Genomic DNA, 16,902 nt, shown 5'->3' with positions numbered 1-16,902 from the left:
CATGAAAACATTGTTATACTTGGGAATTGGGATCTACTGGCTTTATGTATTACCTAATTACTACACAAGGTTGTGTCACTCTAAAAATTCTGGTGGCAATTAAAAAGACAAAGTGCATTTATTTGGGATCAAAGTCACAATTTGGGGTATACAAATTCAGGTAGAAAATCTAAAACATCCCCAGGAAGGACAAAATCAGAGGTTTGTATGGTAAGAATGGATGTACCCAAGATTCTTTAATAGTGCCTGGCATATAGTAGGTGCTCATAACTTTCTGAATGATCTTTGTGCCTTTAGGACCCCACAAACTTCATGGAAACAAAGATCACAACTGTCTTGTTCCAGGTTTTATCTGCCGATTCTGATATTATTGTTGATATACAGTAGATGTTAAATTTAATTGGTTGGATGAATTAGTGATACCACTGATGTGTAGTAAAAGAAGGAAGGTTGGCTGAGAGATGGGGAATTTGAACCTAACAAATATTTATAATGTGACTTATGTTGGAAAATTATATGAGCTAAATTACATGAGTTATAATCTGTTTCTAAAACAAAACTGTTTTTCATTTTGGTAATGCAAATAGAGCACAATCATTAGCTGGAAAACACTTATACTGAGCAATAATGCAGCTCCCATCTTAAAACAAGCAGCTCTAGTTAAGTCCGTCCTCATCTGTCTCATTGTCATAATTCTCTTGTTGTAAAGTCATGCCAGGGGTCTGATGGAATGGTTTCTCAGCTACCTAGGGACTCCTGCAGCCTCCAGTCTCAATTTCTTCATCAGTGACACCAAGAAATTTATTCAGGCTTTTGGTATGTGAGGGATAAGGCATATTTAAGGCATTTCATTCAGCATGCAAAACAAAATAGTTAGCTATTACGATAACTGACTTCTGTCCCTCCATTCCCTTCCCCTGTGCTCATTTTGGTTTAACCTAGTGCAGGGGAGCCTGCGCCCTCTGCGCCCTTTCTGAGCATGCGCACCAACAGAATGGCCGCACCCTTCTTAATCAAATCTTTTACCCGGGAGAGATTATTAGATTAGGGAGAGAGAAACAAACCCGTTTCCTCCCCCTCTTGCTATGATTAGACATTTAAAACGACGCAAAGCACGCCCCACCACTGGCTAAAAAAGGTTGGACGAGGAGCAGAACAGAAAAGCACACTAGCGAGCCCACGTCTCCAAGGAGCCGGAGACTCTGAAGCCCGCCTCGCCGCCTGCGCTAGAAGCGGAGCCCAGCCACCCGCCGCTAACCGGAGAGGGAGGACACCGCCTGGCCGACTTTTCATTGGTCCAGAGTCACTAAGTCCGGCAGCTTCTCCCCTGCCGGCCACTGAGTGGTTGAGGCCGGAAAACAACGCCTCTCGTCATTGGCTGAGCCCAGCTGTCAGTTCTCTCGCGTCTGCGGCGCGACACAGTCAGGCGCGGCCTGTAGAGCAGTCTCGAAGCCTGCTGCAGGGAGAAGATGGCGGTCGCAGTGAGAACTTTGCAGGAGCAGCTAGAAAAGGCCAAAGAGAGCCTAAAAAACGTGGATGAGAATATCCGCAAGCTCACCGGGAGAGATCCTAATGACGTGAGGTAAGGGCTGGATGGGGGAGGCCGCTCCTAGAGGAAAGCCATCAGGCCAGGGTGAAATGGGGGCGGGGAGTGCGGCCAGCCCTGAAAAGGCTGGAACATCGAGGCCTGTTCCCGTGGCCGCGGCGGATCCTGGGCCTCCTGAGGTGGGTGCTTCCCAGTCCCCCGCCCTAGATTCCGGGCTCAGGTACCTAAGGATGGAGCCCCTGCCCCAGACGCACCAGCGGGTCTTCCCTGCCTGCGGAAAGGCCCCGGCTGCGGATTCCCGCCATCGGTCCTGCAGGCCCGGAACTGCTGCACAAAGCCCCTTCCCTCCGGCGGCCGCCGGTCACTGTGTTGGCGCGGAGACGCTCCGGGGGCGCGGTCCACCTCCTCGTCCGCAGGCTCTTGCCCATGTGCAGCGCCCTGGGGCTGGCGGAATTAGAACCCTGTCCAAACCTGTAGATGTGAGCTAAATATCATTTCTGTGATACTGGGCATGCGAAAACAAGGAAGTAAGTACTTCCTGTCCTGTGTCACACACGTGGATTTGAAACCGTCTCTTTTAGAACTCTTCTGGTTATTTTATCTTTATGTTGAGCCGTACTCGTGAAAATGTTGGTGCCATTGAATGTGTTTACGTAGGATTTTTATACCGGTTTGTAAATTTCTTACAGGCCCATCCAAGCTAGATTGCTGGCCCTTTCTGGTCCTGGTGGAGGTAGAGGACGTGGTAGTTTATTGCTGAGGTACGATTTCCTTAGGATTTAAATCATATGCTAAGAGTTACTACTTTTGATACTAAATTATTGTATCGATTTAAACAAGATTTATGATAAAACCTATGTAAGAGATGTTTGTGTTTTGTTTAAAGCTGTGATCGGCTGTAGTTTTTGCTACATTCTGGAATGTATTTCATTTACAAATGAAAGAAATAATTAGTTAACGTCTGTTTTTTGTGAACTTAATTTTTAATAACGAGATTTTTTTTTAAAATTCTACCTAAGTACCTTAGAGAGCTATTTAAAGTTGCTATAATTGAAAGAATTTCTAAAAAATTCAACTAATTCTTTTGCTAAACAAACCTGTTGTTCAAGGACTCTTATGTTGGGAATTTTATTTGCAGGCGTGGATTCTCAGATAGTGGAGGAGGACCCCCAGCCAAACAGAGAGACCTTGAAGGGGCAGTCAGTAGGTATGTTGGGAAAAGATTATGAAGGCAGACTTGTCTATCTGTTACTGAGATAGCATACAAGCATAAGTATTAAATAAATATGGAATTGAGTTGTATTAGGATTAAGTACTATACCACTTCTTGAATTTTTTTAACAGCAGCGGAAAGAGTTAGATAGGAAGACTGATAGAATAATAAACTTTCTGGAAATAAGTCCTAGAAAAATGATTTGCTTTCTGTATGCAGTTCTTCATTGGTTGTTTGTATTGTTATTTCCTATCATAGGCTGGGCGGGGAGCGTCGGACTCGGAGAGAATCACGCCAAGAAAGCGACCCAGAGGATGATGATGTTAAAAAGGTAATTTGGGATTAAAAGAACTACTTGAGCATGAATATAGTATTCACTTTGGTATATTTAAAAGAGTAGTACCAGAGTGCTCATTATGAACTATTGAGATTTTCTTTTCTCTTGCAGCCAGCTTTGCAGTCTTCAGTTGTAGCTACCTCCAAAGAGCGCACACGTAGAGACCTTATCCAGGATCAAAATATGGATGAAAAGGGAAAGCAAAGGTAAGAAAATTGAAGTAATTAAGCATCTATGGTATGTACCCTTCATGAAACAAGTTTCAATGAAATGAATCCTATTGAAATTGAGTTTTTCCCCTATTTAGGAACCGGCGAATTTTTGGCTTGTTGATGGGCACCCTTCAGAAATTTAAACAAGAATCTACTGTTGCTACTGAAAGGGTATTTATACAATTTCTCCTTTTGCTTCCTTTCTGTAAGTTACCCAAGTACTTGATTACATGTATTTTGGAAGGAGCTGAGCATTCATGAGACCTTGTAAGGCTAAAATTAAGATATGGGAAAACCTATGATATGCTGAGCTGATTTGTTTGCATTTTTTTTAAGTGGTGCTATGAAATAATTGTGTGAATTTCTCTTTATAGTGCAAAAAGAAGCTCTGGTCTTTGGCACAGGAAGCCTGTAGTGCTAGTCTCACTTCTTACAAAAATCTCAGTCTTGTTTTAGACAGGTCCTGTCATTTCTTTTGGGCCTTGGAGTATTTTCTCTCTAACAAGGAGTTGACCATTATTGCTACTAATTCATTATATCTATGACCAGGTGTCAAATTGTGATTTGAAATTTCTTATCAATTTTACACATGAATTTTTACTATTGGTTTTGCTAAGGCTACAAAATTGTGTCTGTGGTGGTAAGCACCAAGCTATTTTTCTTGAGAGAACTGCAGTAGAAAAGAATATAACTCAGAGGAGGTGGGATGCATTTTTATATATCCTTTTATGTGAACTTTGCAAGAGAATATCAATTAGTTTGTTAGAGCATCTCTTCTGTCAACAATTTTGATTTGTAAACACAAACCAAAATAACCGTGAAGATAGTCCTCTTTTTAGATGTGAAAGAAATTTGTGGGAATGGGAGTTACTGATGTGGCTAAATTGGCCTTGTAGTTTAGGTTTTTACTTAAAAAAGCTTTGGCCCCCATTTCCTGAAAGAAATATAGTTACCCTCAAAAGTTAAGTTTGAATTAATTAGTATCCTGAATTACAAACCTGAGGCTTGTTTATCTTTAGCAAAAGAGGCGTCAGGAAATTGAACAAAAACTTGAAGTGCAGGCAGAGGAAGAAAGAAAGCAGGTTGAAAATGAGAGGAGAGAACTCTTTGAAGAGAGGCGTGCTAAACAGACAGAACTGCGGCTTTTGGAACAGAAGGTTGAGCTTGCGCAGCTGGTAAGTAGTATGTTAGAATTCTAAGATTGATAATCCTTTATGTTTACAAAAGCACTGACTTTCTACTTTTTCTTTAGCAAGAAGAATGGAATGAACATAATGCCAAGATAATTAAATATATAAGAACTAAGACAAAGCCCCATTTGTTCTATATTCCTGGAAGAATGTGCCCAGCTACACAAAAACTGATAGAAGAATCACAAAGAAAAATGAATGGTAAGTGTACAGGAAGGAGCAATTTGAAAATTTCTTGAGGGTAAGGTAATAGATACATTCGTTTCAGGTAATATTGTAACTTAATAGTTCATTTTTGACTAACAACTATAAACCAGAGACATTCTGGGGGAGGAGAGAAGAACAAAATCAAAACTGAAGTGCACGTTGGGTCTAGGATGATGACACATGATAAAGTGGTAGGAAGTCCACTGGATTTCAACTGAGATGAAAAATGTACAAAATAAAGAGTAATGTAAATATATGTATACACATTCACATATAATTAAAAAGAGAAAACAGAAAGTTCATTTTTAGGGATGATACTCTTAGATGATGTTTTATAGTACAAAAGCATTGGTTTTAGCATTGATTGAGTTTAACTTGAAATTTAATATTTTGTAGGAAGTGTCTATTGTATGTGTATTTCTTAAGCATTTGAGTGAGAAAACTTCCTTTTTCTCTATTTTTAATAGCCAGGTGTAATGCTAATTAATTAAGCAAGGGAAGAGAAAACACCAATGTATTTCATAGGGGATATACACTTATCTATAAAAAGGGAGTTGTGTTGTTTTTCAAGTAATAATAACAGTTAAGTAGTGAAGCATTAGTTTGTATACTTTTGTACTTATTTCTTAGTCTTAGGTTGCCATTGGACCTTTGCTTTTTATCATTTTGTAGCTTGCCATCTGTCTACAAAAAGACATTTAACTGAAATTCAACTTGTGACCATGTATCAAATTGTGGCCTTGAATTTTCTTATCTTAACATCTTACACATGAATTTTTATTTTTTAGCTTTATTTGAAGGTAGACGCATCGAATTTGCAGAACAAATAAATAAAATGGAGGCTAGGCCTAGAAGACAATCAATGAAGGAAAAAGAGCATCAGGTGGTGCGTAATGAAGAACAGAAGGCGGAACAAGAAGAGGGTAAGGTGGCTCAGCGAGAGGAAGAGTTGGAGGAGACAGGTAATCAGCACAATGATGTAGAAATAGAGGAAGCAGGAGAGGAAGAGGAAAAGGAAATAAGTATAGTTCATAGTGATGCAGAGAAAGAACAGGAAGAGGAGGAACAAAAACAGGAAATGGAGGTTAAGGTGGAAGAGGAAACTGAGGTAAGGGAAAGTGAGAAGCAGCAGGATAGTCAGCCTGAAGAAGTAATGGATGTGCTAGAGATGGTGGAAAGTGTCAAAAATGTAATTGCTGAGCAGGAGGTAATGGAAACCAATCAAGTTGAAAGCATAGAACCTTCAGAAAATGAAACTAGCAAAGAATTGGAGCCAGAAATGGAATTTGAAGTTGAGCCAGATAAAGAATCTAAGTCTCTTTCTCCTGTGAAAGAGAATGCTAGTGCTGTAGAAATGGAAACTGAGCCTGAGGAAAAAGAAGAGAAAGAATCTGAACCTCAACCTGAGCCTACTATTCCGCCTCAGCCCCTGGCTCAGCTCCAGACCCAGACCCAATCTCAGACCCAGCCTCAGCTTCAGCCTCAGCCCCTGCCTCAGCCTCAGCCTCAGCCTCAGTCTCAGTCCCAGCCTCAGCCTCAACCCCAGTCTCAACCCCAGTCCCAGTCCCAGTCCCAACCCCAACCTCAGACGCAGACACAGACTCAGTCTCAGTCTCAACCAGTACTCCAGCCCCAGCCTGTCTCTCAACCTGAGACTTTACCATTAGCTGTTTTACAGCCACCACCTCAGGTTATTCAGGAACAAGGACATTTGCTACCTGAGAGGAAGGAGTTTCCTGTAGAATCTATAAAACTCACTGATGCAACAGTAGAGCCAGTTTTGACAGCACATCCAGAGATCAAAACCAAAACCAAAACTAGGAGCAGAAGTAGAGGCCGAGCTAGAAATAAGACAAGCAAGAGTAGAAGTCGAAGCAGTAGCAGTAGTAGTTCTAGTAGCAGTTCAACCAGCAGCAGCAGTGGAAGTAGTTCTAGCAGTGGCAGTAGTAGCAGTCGAAGTAGTTCCAGTAGTAGCTCCAGTACAAGTGGCAGCAGCAGCAGGGATAGTAGCAGCAGCACTACTAGCAGTAGTGAGAGTAGAAGTCGTAGTAGAGGCCGGGGACATAATAGAGATAGAAAGCACAGAAGGAGTGTGGATCGGAAGCGAAGGGACACTTCAGGACTAGAAAGAAGTCACAAATCTTCAAAAGGTAGTAGTAGTAGAGATACAAAAGGATCAAAGGATAAGAATTCCCGGTCTGACAGGAAAAGGTCTATCTCAGAAAGTAGTCGATCAGGCAAAAGATCTTCAAGAAGTGAAAGAGACCGAAAATCAGACAGGAAAGACAAAAGGCGTTAAAATGGAAGAAGCCAGGCTTCCTTAGCCCATTCTTTGCAGCAGAAGATTTCTTGATGAGTAAAAGGATTACCTTTCCTTATAAGGAGGATGCTGCCTTAAGAATTGCATGTTGTAAAAATTTTTTGGAAAATACAGACTGTTTGTTTACCAGACATTCTTGTACTTTTTGCATAATTTTGTAAGAGTTATTTATCAAAATTATGTGAGGTTCCAAAATATGTAAAAATGATAATAATAAAAAAAGATTAACATCCTTTGTCATCTTTTTTAAATATCCTATACTCTTCAGTAAGAATCTGTATATTTTAATAGGTAAATCTTTAAGTCTGTTCCCTTCTAATTCTGTATCATACATTGCTTTAGTAGAAATAAATGTGCATTTCTTTCAGTAGTTTTGGGATGTCCTCGTTGACACTTGTAAATATTTTCTTGATATTCTCAATTTTTATCACTAGCTAGAGAACATGATCAGAATGTCTTTGAAGGTTTCCTCATTTTTATTTGCCTTAGACAAATTATTTTGAGTTGTCAAAGTCAGATCTTTGCAGCTTTAATGGGGAACACAATTTGTTCTCCATAAAATCACTTATATTTTTTCTAATTTTAATATAGACAGTTTCTCATTTAAACCATATTTGGTAGATAAAACTGATTTGGCTGGCATTTTCTATACAATTATGGGAGCATCATTTGTCTCCATGGTTACTTGTGTGATACAGCATATGCATCTGTTAAAATAATCACTTTCTAGGGGAGGGAAGTAGAAAAGTATATTCTAAATTTGGTTTTTAAGTTTGTGGTCTTGTCTTAACTTTGTGTTGGCTCTAACTGAAACATGCCAATATTGTTTTCAAGAAATTTTGTTTTAAGTATTGTTATGAAAGTGACAAAATGAAGGAAGTTCATCTACACTTGAATCTGTAAGCAAGATAACACGCAAGTGTACCAAATGATTATTAACCTGTTGTTTTATAAATTTGTATGAATTTGGAGTATTTGTTGCCCATTACTATACATGTGCAAATAAATGTGGCTTAGACTTGTGTGACTGCTTAAGACTAGTACTTGTATTAACTTTGAAGCTTTGTACAAGAGCGCACTTAAATTGCAAATGGCCTTTTTTGAGTACATAATTAATACCAACTATAGCTTTGAGGCTTTATCATATCTTGTCTCCCCTTGACAAGTTAATGTGTTAACAGTGAAAATGTCAATGAGCATTTCTAGTATTGTATAAATGTAAGTGAATGTGTTAAACGAATTATTTAAAATCCTTACTTTGAAATAATGATTAAGCAGTAAAAGAACTCTTCGCTGCAGCACTAGCTGCCTTTGTTCCTCTGCCAGTTGTTTCCAATAAGGTAGCTTTTCCCGGGATTTTATATTGCAATATTTCCCTGTGTGCCATCACAGGGGAAAGATTGATAAAAACTTAGAAGGAATGATTATTAAAATTAAAAGTTAAAAATTAAAAATTTTTTAAGATTTATTTTTATTAATGCAGACAAGAACTGGGGTATAGGCCAGAGGTGCAGAGGGTGAGAGGATTCACTGGAGACAGAGTAGGAAACAACAGGTAGATGGACTGAAATATTTCAGTTCAAGATTTATCTGTACACAAGAACTCAGGTACAGGCCAGAGATGTGGAGGGGCGAGAGCAGATCAGAAACAAAAAGTAAGGAGCCTCACTGGCAGATTGCTGAAATACACTGCTGAGAGGAGCAGTGGGCAAGACAGGAGAGGTCTGTTGTGCCATGTGGGTCAGCTCCAGAATTTGTAGTGCTGATGGCTTCCTGTGCTGTGCTTTAACCCCTTGTGCTACCAGGGAGGCCCTAATTTCCGCAGGCTTTTTTCCTGTGGAATGCCATCATAGGTTTGAGCAGATTGGTGAAGTGATAGAATTTTCTGTGCTGAGAAACAATTAAATGGGATCAAGTAAAAACAAACAGATAAGGGGATGTTGCAAAATTAGCCAAAATATGATGACTTAGACCAAGATGGTAATGAAAGGGAATAATCAGATTCTGAATGTATTTTGGAGATCACCCCCCCCCCCAAGAGGTTTGCTAATGGACATTTTTAGTGTGGTAAGTCAATGACAAGTTTTTAGTTGCTATTAACAATTGGTATTAACTGAGACAACAGTTTTGAGGATAACTGAGGTGAATAAAATTACAGATTCCTATTAGACATCTATGTGAAAAGACACTAGTATTTGAGTTCAAGAGATTGTTCTGTACTGGGTATAAGAATTTGAGACTTCTCAGCATTTCAGTGGTAAGATCAACAAGGAGTTAATGTAGATTGTGAAGCAGTCTAATGACAACCTTGGGCTGAAAGTTAGTGAAGTGAAAATTAGCCAGTTGGGGGGCTCTCCCTGGTGGCACAACAGGTTAAAACACTGCATTATGAAACTCTGAAGCCACTGCAGCACTGGTTCTATCCCCTGCCAGGGAGCTGACCCACATGGCCTGGCAGACCTCTTCTGACCCGCCCACTGCTCCCTTCAGCACTGTATTTCAGTAGATCTGCCTGTACTGCTCCCCACTCTGTCTCTGGTGAATCTTCTCACCCACCACATCTCTGGCCTGTATGCCAGTTCTGTAAGCATAAATAACTAAATCTTTAAAAACAAGCCAAAAAAAGAACCAGTGGGTTTAATAAGAAGTTACTAGTAACCAAAAGAATAGCTTGAGGAATGGTTAAGAGAGTAAGTGGTAGAGGACAGATGGGGAAGAAAGCATCACTTGGCAGTTGTAAAATTGGCCCAGTCATCCTGAGAACTAGAAAAACTCATGGAAGAGGTACTAAAGAATTACAGGCGAAGACCTAAGAAAGAAACCCAAGAAAATTGCTGGCATATGAAACTTTTTCCCTCAACTAAGCTTTTACGGGAGACTGTTAAGCTGACACATCTTTCTATAGAACTATGGACACTGGCAGAAAAAATTTGGGATCTAACATACACTGAAATGAGGGGCCTTGTTAAATCATCCCACACCCCAGACTGAGTTGAAACCTCAAAAGGCTATGCTTTGGTAATGAGCCAAAAATAGACCAATCTTAAAAGGGTTTATATCCTTTGATAATACGGTGATCTGAGATTGCTGGTGTCCCGGCCTAATTGTCTGACCTAGAGGACTAAAGTTAGATCTTGAATGAAAAGACATTGTGAGTCTCAAGTTCACCTAGTTTTTTCAGATACAGTCAATCAAACATGACTAGGAATACAAGAAACGAGACCATCCCATAGCCATTTATTTTTTTTATTAAAGATTTATCTATGCATACAGAACTGGGGTACAGGCCAAAGGTGCAAGGGCGGTTAAGAGGATTCACCAGAGACAGAGTGGGGAACAGAACAGGCCGAGATGAACTTCACTGATGAGGGGAGCAGCGAGCAAGACTGGAGAGGTCTGCTGTGCTGAGCATTGTGGGTCACCTCCTGGGGTGGGGGAGGGGGGGTCAAACTGGCATGGGAGCAGCGAGCAAGACTGGAGAGGTCTGCTGTGCTGAGCATTGTGGGTCACCTCCTGGGGTGGGGGAGGGGGGGTCAAACTGGCATGGAAGCAGCTGAGGCTAGCTTTGCAGTGCTGTGCTTTAACCCATTGTGCCACCAGGGAGGGCCCTCTTACTTTCTTAAGGACTTAATAGATTCAACATGTATTTATTGAACATGACTATGTCATGCATAAATAGGAGTTGGGAATGGACACAAAAATGAAAATGGCAAATGCTGGTCATTGTTGAGGCTTCGTGAAGCCTACATAAAGCTCATTATACTGCACTATATGTGAAGTTCATATACTTTGGAGTATGTTTGAAATTTTCATAAAAATTCAAAAGACGAGATTCTTACTCATCTTTCTGGGCTACCTCAGTTATGCATTTAAGGTGAACAGACACCAGCAGGATTGCCAAGAGATGTCTCAGGAGAAGTATATCCTCCCCATAAACTTTAGTCACCCTAATAATACATGTAATCTAAGTAAAAACTGAGATTCCTATTAAATATTATTTCAAGACAATCTCCCATCTCCTTCCAACTTATTTTGTATTTCCAACCTATATATAATTTCTAGTTTTTGTTGCCAAATATGTTCTGAAAGAATTTCTTGCCAGTTTTTTAGTCTGTTTATGCCTTCAGCATACACCTTTTCCAGCAGAGGGCGATTAAGATCCTTTTAACTTTATATCACTTGTTACCTGAAATTGTTAATTGTGCTAATAAAATAGGGTTTATTGTTAACTCCTGATATCTTTTTTTTTAAATGTGATGTAATCTATTTTGTATAGGTCTCATTGGCGCTTATGAGAGATTGTGGTTTTATTTTTTATTTTATTTTATTTTTTAAGATTTATTTATTTATTCATACAGAACTGGGGTACAGGCCAGAGATGCAGAGGGTGAGAGGATTCAGAGAGAGAGCAGTGTACAGAACACGCAGATCGACGAAGCAAAACTGCTGAGGGGAGCAGCAGGCGGGCCAGGAGAGGTCTGCCACACCATGTGGTCACCTCTGGGGCAGGTGGGGATCAAATCCAGGCGGAAGTGGCTTAAGCTTCTTTATGCTGTGCTTCAACCTGCTGCGCCTCCAGGGAGGGCCCTGTGGTTTTATTTTTTAATGTCAAAATAGATGACATTTTCCTTTCTTCAATCATTTGGATATGTGCCCGTGTTTTCCATGTGTTTACTTTTTTTTTCTGGAAAATTTTTTTTTAAGATTTATTGACTTAGGGTCCTCCATGGTAGAAAAAGGAGTTAAATCTAAGCACTACGAAGCTATCAGATCAGCAGCCACTATAGCACAATTTAATTCCTGGCCAAGGAAGTGACCGCACATTTCACACCAGACTTCTCCTGTCTCTACCACTGCTCCCTTTAGCAGTGATTTTAATAGATCAGCCTGTTCTGTTCCCCACTCTTTCTCTAGTGACTCCTCTAGCCTTCCTCCCCTCTACCACCCTCCCCCGCCAACACCTCAGCTCTTGTATGCATAAATAAATAAGTCTTTTTAAAAATTACTGATTTATTTATGCACAAAAGCACTGGGGTATAGGACAGAGGTGGATTCACCAGAGACTGTGAGGAGCAGGACAGGTAGATCTACTAAATGCATTGCTAAGGGGAGCAGCAGGCTAAACAGGCAAGATCTGCTGTGCCATACATATATGGGTTAGCTCCCTGGTCAGGGATCTAACTCAGACTGTAGCGGAGATACCATGATAGTGCTAACACTTAATGCTTATGTCATCAAGAAGACTCCTGAAGTTTTTGTTTTTTGGTTTTCAGGACCACAGGAGACATTAAGATAAAATTTTCATTTGCACAATAATTTATAAATCTGTATATTAAATAAGCACTCATATTCATCTGCGTTTTGGATTATGTGATGGCAAACTTCAGATTTATTGGGCCACAAGTGCCCAGATTTTTAAAATTTTTTTAAAAGATTTTATTTATGAATACAATTGGATGAATACAAGAACTGGGGTACAGGCCAGGTGAGAGGATTTACCAGAGACAAGAGTGGGGAGCAGAATAGGCAGATTGTCTGTAGTACACTGATGAGGGGAGCAGGAGAGATCTGCCTTGTCATATGGGTCAGCTCCCTGGCTGGGGATCAAACTCAGTTGCAGTGGCTGCAGGCAGCTTCAGTGCTGTGCTTTACCCATCATGCACCAGGTAGGGCCCACAAGTGCCCAGATGTTTGATTAACATGTTATTCTGGATGTGTCTGTGAGTTTGTTTTTGGAAGAGATTAAATACATTTTAATTGGCAGACTGGGTAAAGCAGGTTGCCCTCTTTAATATTGATCCAATCTGTTGGGAAACCCTAATAGAACAAACAAGCTGCCCCACCTGTGAATGAGAATGGGTCCCTTTCCACTCAAGTGCTATAAGCCAGGATGTACAGTTTTTCCCAACCCTTGGATTGAAAATTAAATCACTGGCTCTTAGGTAGTGAGCCTGCTGACTTTCAGACTGAAACACTATGGGGCTTCTGTTCTCATACTCCAAACGGACTGGGGTCTCCTACTTGTTGACAGCAGATCTTGAGCTTTCAGCTTTATCAATCAATTGATCAATCACTTAGTTTTTTTTTTTTTCTTTTTCAATCACTTATTTCTTAATCCATCCTCTTGGTTCTCCTCTAGAGAAACCCAAGTAATAACAGTTAACTATTGTGTTTGCTATCTTTACACTGTTGGGAAAAATTAAGGGAACACCATGATATTTGTTACATAGCTTTATTATTACAGGGTGACAGGTTTGAATGATTTTTAACCCTGATCCATACTCTTAATTGAAAATAAAAATGAAAAACTAGCAGACATTAAAAAATTGTCAAATGAGAGTGGAGGCCAGGATAGTAAGAATGTCCCTTTGAGAATGGCAACACAAGCTTCATAAGCCTAACAGAATTCTTCCTCTATCAGGATATCAACCCAGTTTTCATGACCCTGTCGGGGAACTCTGGTGCCAGAGAAGCCCCACCTGTATGGTCTGAGGCATTGCTGTACAGTCATTATTCCTGGCAGACAGGAAGAAGAAATGTGACCCCTCTCCTCTGACTTGTATATAGGTGGAGTTATGACCTTAATAAAAACCTTTCAGACTCTTAAACAGCATTTGAGTGTAGTTCTCTATCTCTTTTTATCTCTGTCACAGTTAGGGTTTTCTGCTTCAAGGACAGTTCACATCAGACAGTAGTGTAAACAAGAAACAAGCATTTAGGTTGTTTGCTACCCTATTTACTGGCTTTCCCAGACAAATGCACACTGTGGGGACAATACCCTATTAGCTTCTACTTTGTGTATGCTCCCTAGATCTCCATTATTTTTCACCATTAAAGGAGTTTTATGTACTGTAACTGTTGGTTGATTTCTATAGACCATATTACCATTCCTCAGTAGGGATATCAAACAGAATAGTTAATTGTGATTACTAAATAGTGCCAACTATTTAGTAAACAAATTACATGATATATTAAGCTTACCGCTGGTAGTTTGTCAGGGAATAGTTTCCCTATTTCATAGGGAATAGTGCTTTCCCTTATGATCAGAAGTAAAGAAGTCTGATTCATAAGGTTGCAAGCTCCCTTTTAAGATATCTCACTGTGCTGACAGACAAAGAAGCTTCTAACTCATTCACTGCAGGACATCAGCATTAGCAATGTGACATTAGCCTGAAGCTGTGCCCTCCACTGCACGACATTCTCCTCACCAGTGGGGTTTCTGATAACACAAACATATTAGTTTTTCTTAGTTAACACTGTACACATAACTTTCCTGCTTTTTGCTACTTAAACTATACACTATGGGCTAGTACAATTATACTTACTTTGTTTATATATCATGTGATTAGAAAATTATCCAATTCATGTTGTTAAATTGATAATTCAAGAGAATAAGAGTGCTTAAGAACAGAAAGGAAGCTATGACTATAGAAAAAAGATAAAACTATGTGACATTATTTGCTTTGAAGATAGAGGAAGAGGCTTCTAAGAAGCTGGAAAATACAAGGAAACAGATTCTCTTCTAGAGCCTCCAGAACAGAATGGAACCCTGGCAACATCCTGTTTTCCCTAGGGCTATGTTGGACTTCTGACCTGCAGAAAATAAATAATGAATGAACAAATAAATAAACTTGTTTAAGCCACTATGGTCATTTGTTACAAGAGTACATGGGAAATTAATGCAGTTATATAATTAAATAATGGTATTTTAGATTAATTAATCAATTTTTAAAGATTTACCGATGTATACAAGAACTGGGGTACAGGCCAGAGGTGTGGGGGTGGGGGGTGAGAAGATTCACCTGAGACAGAGTGGGGAGCAGAACTGGCAGATGTATTGATATACACTGCTGAGTGGAGCAGTGAGCGAGACAGAAGAGGTCTGCTGTGCCATGTGGGTCAGCTCCCTGGCTTCTGGGGACTGAACTCTTGCTATAGTGGCTGGTGATATCTTGACAGTGCTGTCTTTAACCCCTGCACCACCAGGGAGGGCGCCTTAGATATATTAATCAAAATAAAATATACTTAATTAATTTCACCTGTTTTGTCTTTTTAAAATCTAGCTGCTTGATTATTAGATAGGTGATACACTATTTGTTTCTATTGGACATTACTGATTTAGAACTTTATGTCTTAGCCATTCTGTGTCAAAACAAATGTAAAATTGCTTTTGAGAAGACTTTTAGCCTATTTCAAGCCTTCCTTTGACTTATTTTTAGGACAGGGCTAGGAGGTGACTTTCTATTTAGTCATTTGAACTCCTGAACTTTTCATTTTCAGAAGACAATGTAAGTCTTGCTTCTACTACGCTGAGTTAAAGAAAATAATTCAGCATAAACAGGCACAATAGGACAGTTGTCAGGGATAACACATAGAACATACTGTCAGGGAAAATGACTTCAGAATCATAGTTGACAATTTAATGGTCACTTAAAGAAGTCATGGCTATTGATGAAATAATAGAGCCTAGGAACATAAGTGTTATATGTCTTTCTGTAGGTCTGGTTCAGGTCTACCAAAGATATTTGCATAAACCATATTATAAGGTTTTTGTGGTTGAAACTACTAAATGGACACCAAGTATGTCTTTTTCCTGGGCATACATTTCAACATTCCTCGCAGTTAGATTGTTTTCTAATTGGGTATCCAGTGATAGTTTTCAGAAATGGAGACAATTCTCCAGGCCTGGCCATAGAAACTCAAGTATTATTGTTGTACACATTCTTCTGTGGTAACTTCTTTGCAATGTTTAAAATGGCAAAATTGCAAAATGGAAGGATTTTAGGTCCTGGAGTCACCATGTGGAGGAAAACCTCATTGCATGACCAAATTTTAAGTGAGAAATAAGCTACTAATTTTTTTAAAGGATTAATATTTTTATTTTATTCTTACATAATGATAGCATTGCAGTTTTAAGTCACATAGGCTTTGTGGTTTGTTTATTATCAATATAAGTTACCCTAACATAGAGTTCTACTTAATAATGATTTTTATGAGTTGTTCAATTCTGGAACCCACATAGGTAAGTTTATTTCAAATGACATAATTTGGGCCTCCCTGGTAGCCTAAGGGTTGAGTTTCAGTGCTGTCCCCATTATGGCTGGATCTCTGGCCAGGGAGGTGACCCACATGGCTCAGCAGACCTTTCTTGTCTTGCCCACTGCTCCCCTCAGCAGTGTATTTCATTGAATCTGCCTTTCTGCTCCCTAATCTGTCTCTGGGGAGCCTCTTACCTCCTGGGTCTCTGGCCTACACTCCAGTTCTACAAAATAAATATACTTTTAAAATGATATAATTTGCAAAGTACATATATCTATTATTTAGCAAGTCAACCATTTTCAAAATATAGCTATCACAAAAATGTGGAAATACTTCACATGTCTTTGAAGGCTGATGTGACTATCAGTAAATTTATAAAAAGGGTATGATCAATGTTGTTATAGTTCTGTCAGGTTATAGTTTAGTGAACTACCAGAAATCAAATGCTTATACATTTCAAACAAAAATAACTATGTGAAAATAGTATTGCAAACAAAAGTAACACATGATTTCAGATTATTAGCATTTTTCTAAGTAGAGATTTAGAACTTCATCACTAAATTTTTATTATCTCAAAATGTTCTCAGATTATTCAGGGTAGCTACATTGCCAAAGTATTTCTGGATATACTGAAAACTTAAATGGTAAAATCAAAGCTCTTCTATTCTTTTGTTATTTAATCTTGTCAGTATGTCATATATTTACTTTGTGACCAATAGGTATCTTAATTAGAGCTCATACCTAACTTTATTGCTGATACTCTTAAAGTTTACATTACATTTATACTAATAACAAGTTGATGACATTCTTCTTTTTTTAAATATTTATGTATGCATAC

General features: G+C 39.3%; 1 protein-coding gene across 1 annotated transcript; it reads left to right on the top strand.

Moving 5' to 3' along the window:
• The first annotated feature begins 1,331 nt into the window (after nucleotides 1–1,331).
• Nucleotides 1,332–8,052, top strand: PNN (pinin, desmosome associated protein). Its single transcript, XM_012724676.1, has 9 exons — nucleotides 1,332–1,582; nucleotides 2,236–2,307; nucleotides 2,685–2,753; nucleotides 3,018–3,090; nucleotides 3,208–3,302; nucleotides 3,404–3,479; nucleotides 4,328–4,483; nucleotides 4,561–4,699; nucleotides 5,494–8,052. The coding sequence occupies exons 1-9, from the start codon at nucleotides 1,470–1,472 to the stop codon at nucleotides 7,002–7,004; spliced, it is 2,304 nt and encodes a 767-aa protein (XP_012580130.1). The 5' UTR covers nucleotides 1,332–1,469; the 3' UTR covers nucleotides 7,005–8,052.
• The last annotated feature ends 8,850 nt before the right edge of the window (nucleotides 8,053–16,902 follow it).

The sequence above is a fragment of the Condylura cristata genome, unplaced genomic scaffold, assembly GCF_000260355.1.
Source record: "Condylura cristata isolate star-nosed mole 26May11 unplaced genomic scaffold, ConCri1.0 scaffold00013, whole genome shotgun sequence".
Taxonomy (NCBI): Eukaryota; Metazoa; Chordata; class Mammalia; order Eulipotyphla; family Talpidae; genus Condylura; species Condylura cristata.
The sequence above is the reverse complement of the archived record's forward strand: the minus strand, read 5'-3'. Positions and strand labels throughout refer to the sequence as shown.

What these genes read in the sequence shown, in the direction of transcription:
- PNN (XM_012724676.1), top strand. Translation starts at nt 1,470, where the DNA reads ATGGCGGTCGCAGTGAGAACTTTGCAGGAGCAGCTAGAAAAGGCCAAA. An exon ending in CGTGGTAGTTTATTGCTGAG is followed by an intron (nt 2,308 to 2,684) that starts GTACGATTTCCT and finishes TTTTATTTGCAG; the next exon opens with GCGTGGATTCTCAGATAGTG. An exon ending in GATGAAAAGGGAAAGCAAAG is followed by an intron (nt 3,303 to 3,403) that starts GTAAGAAAATTG and finishes TCCCCTATTTAG; the next exon opens with GAACCGGCGAATTTTTGGCT.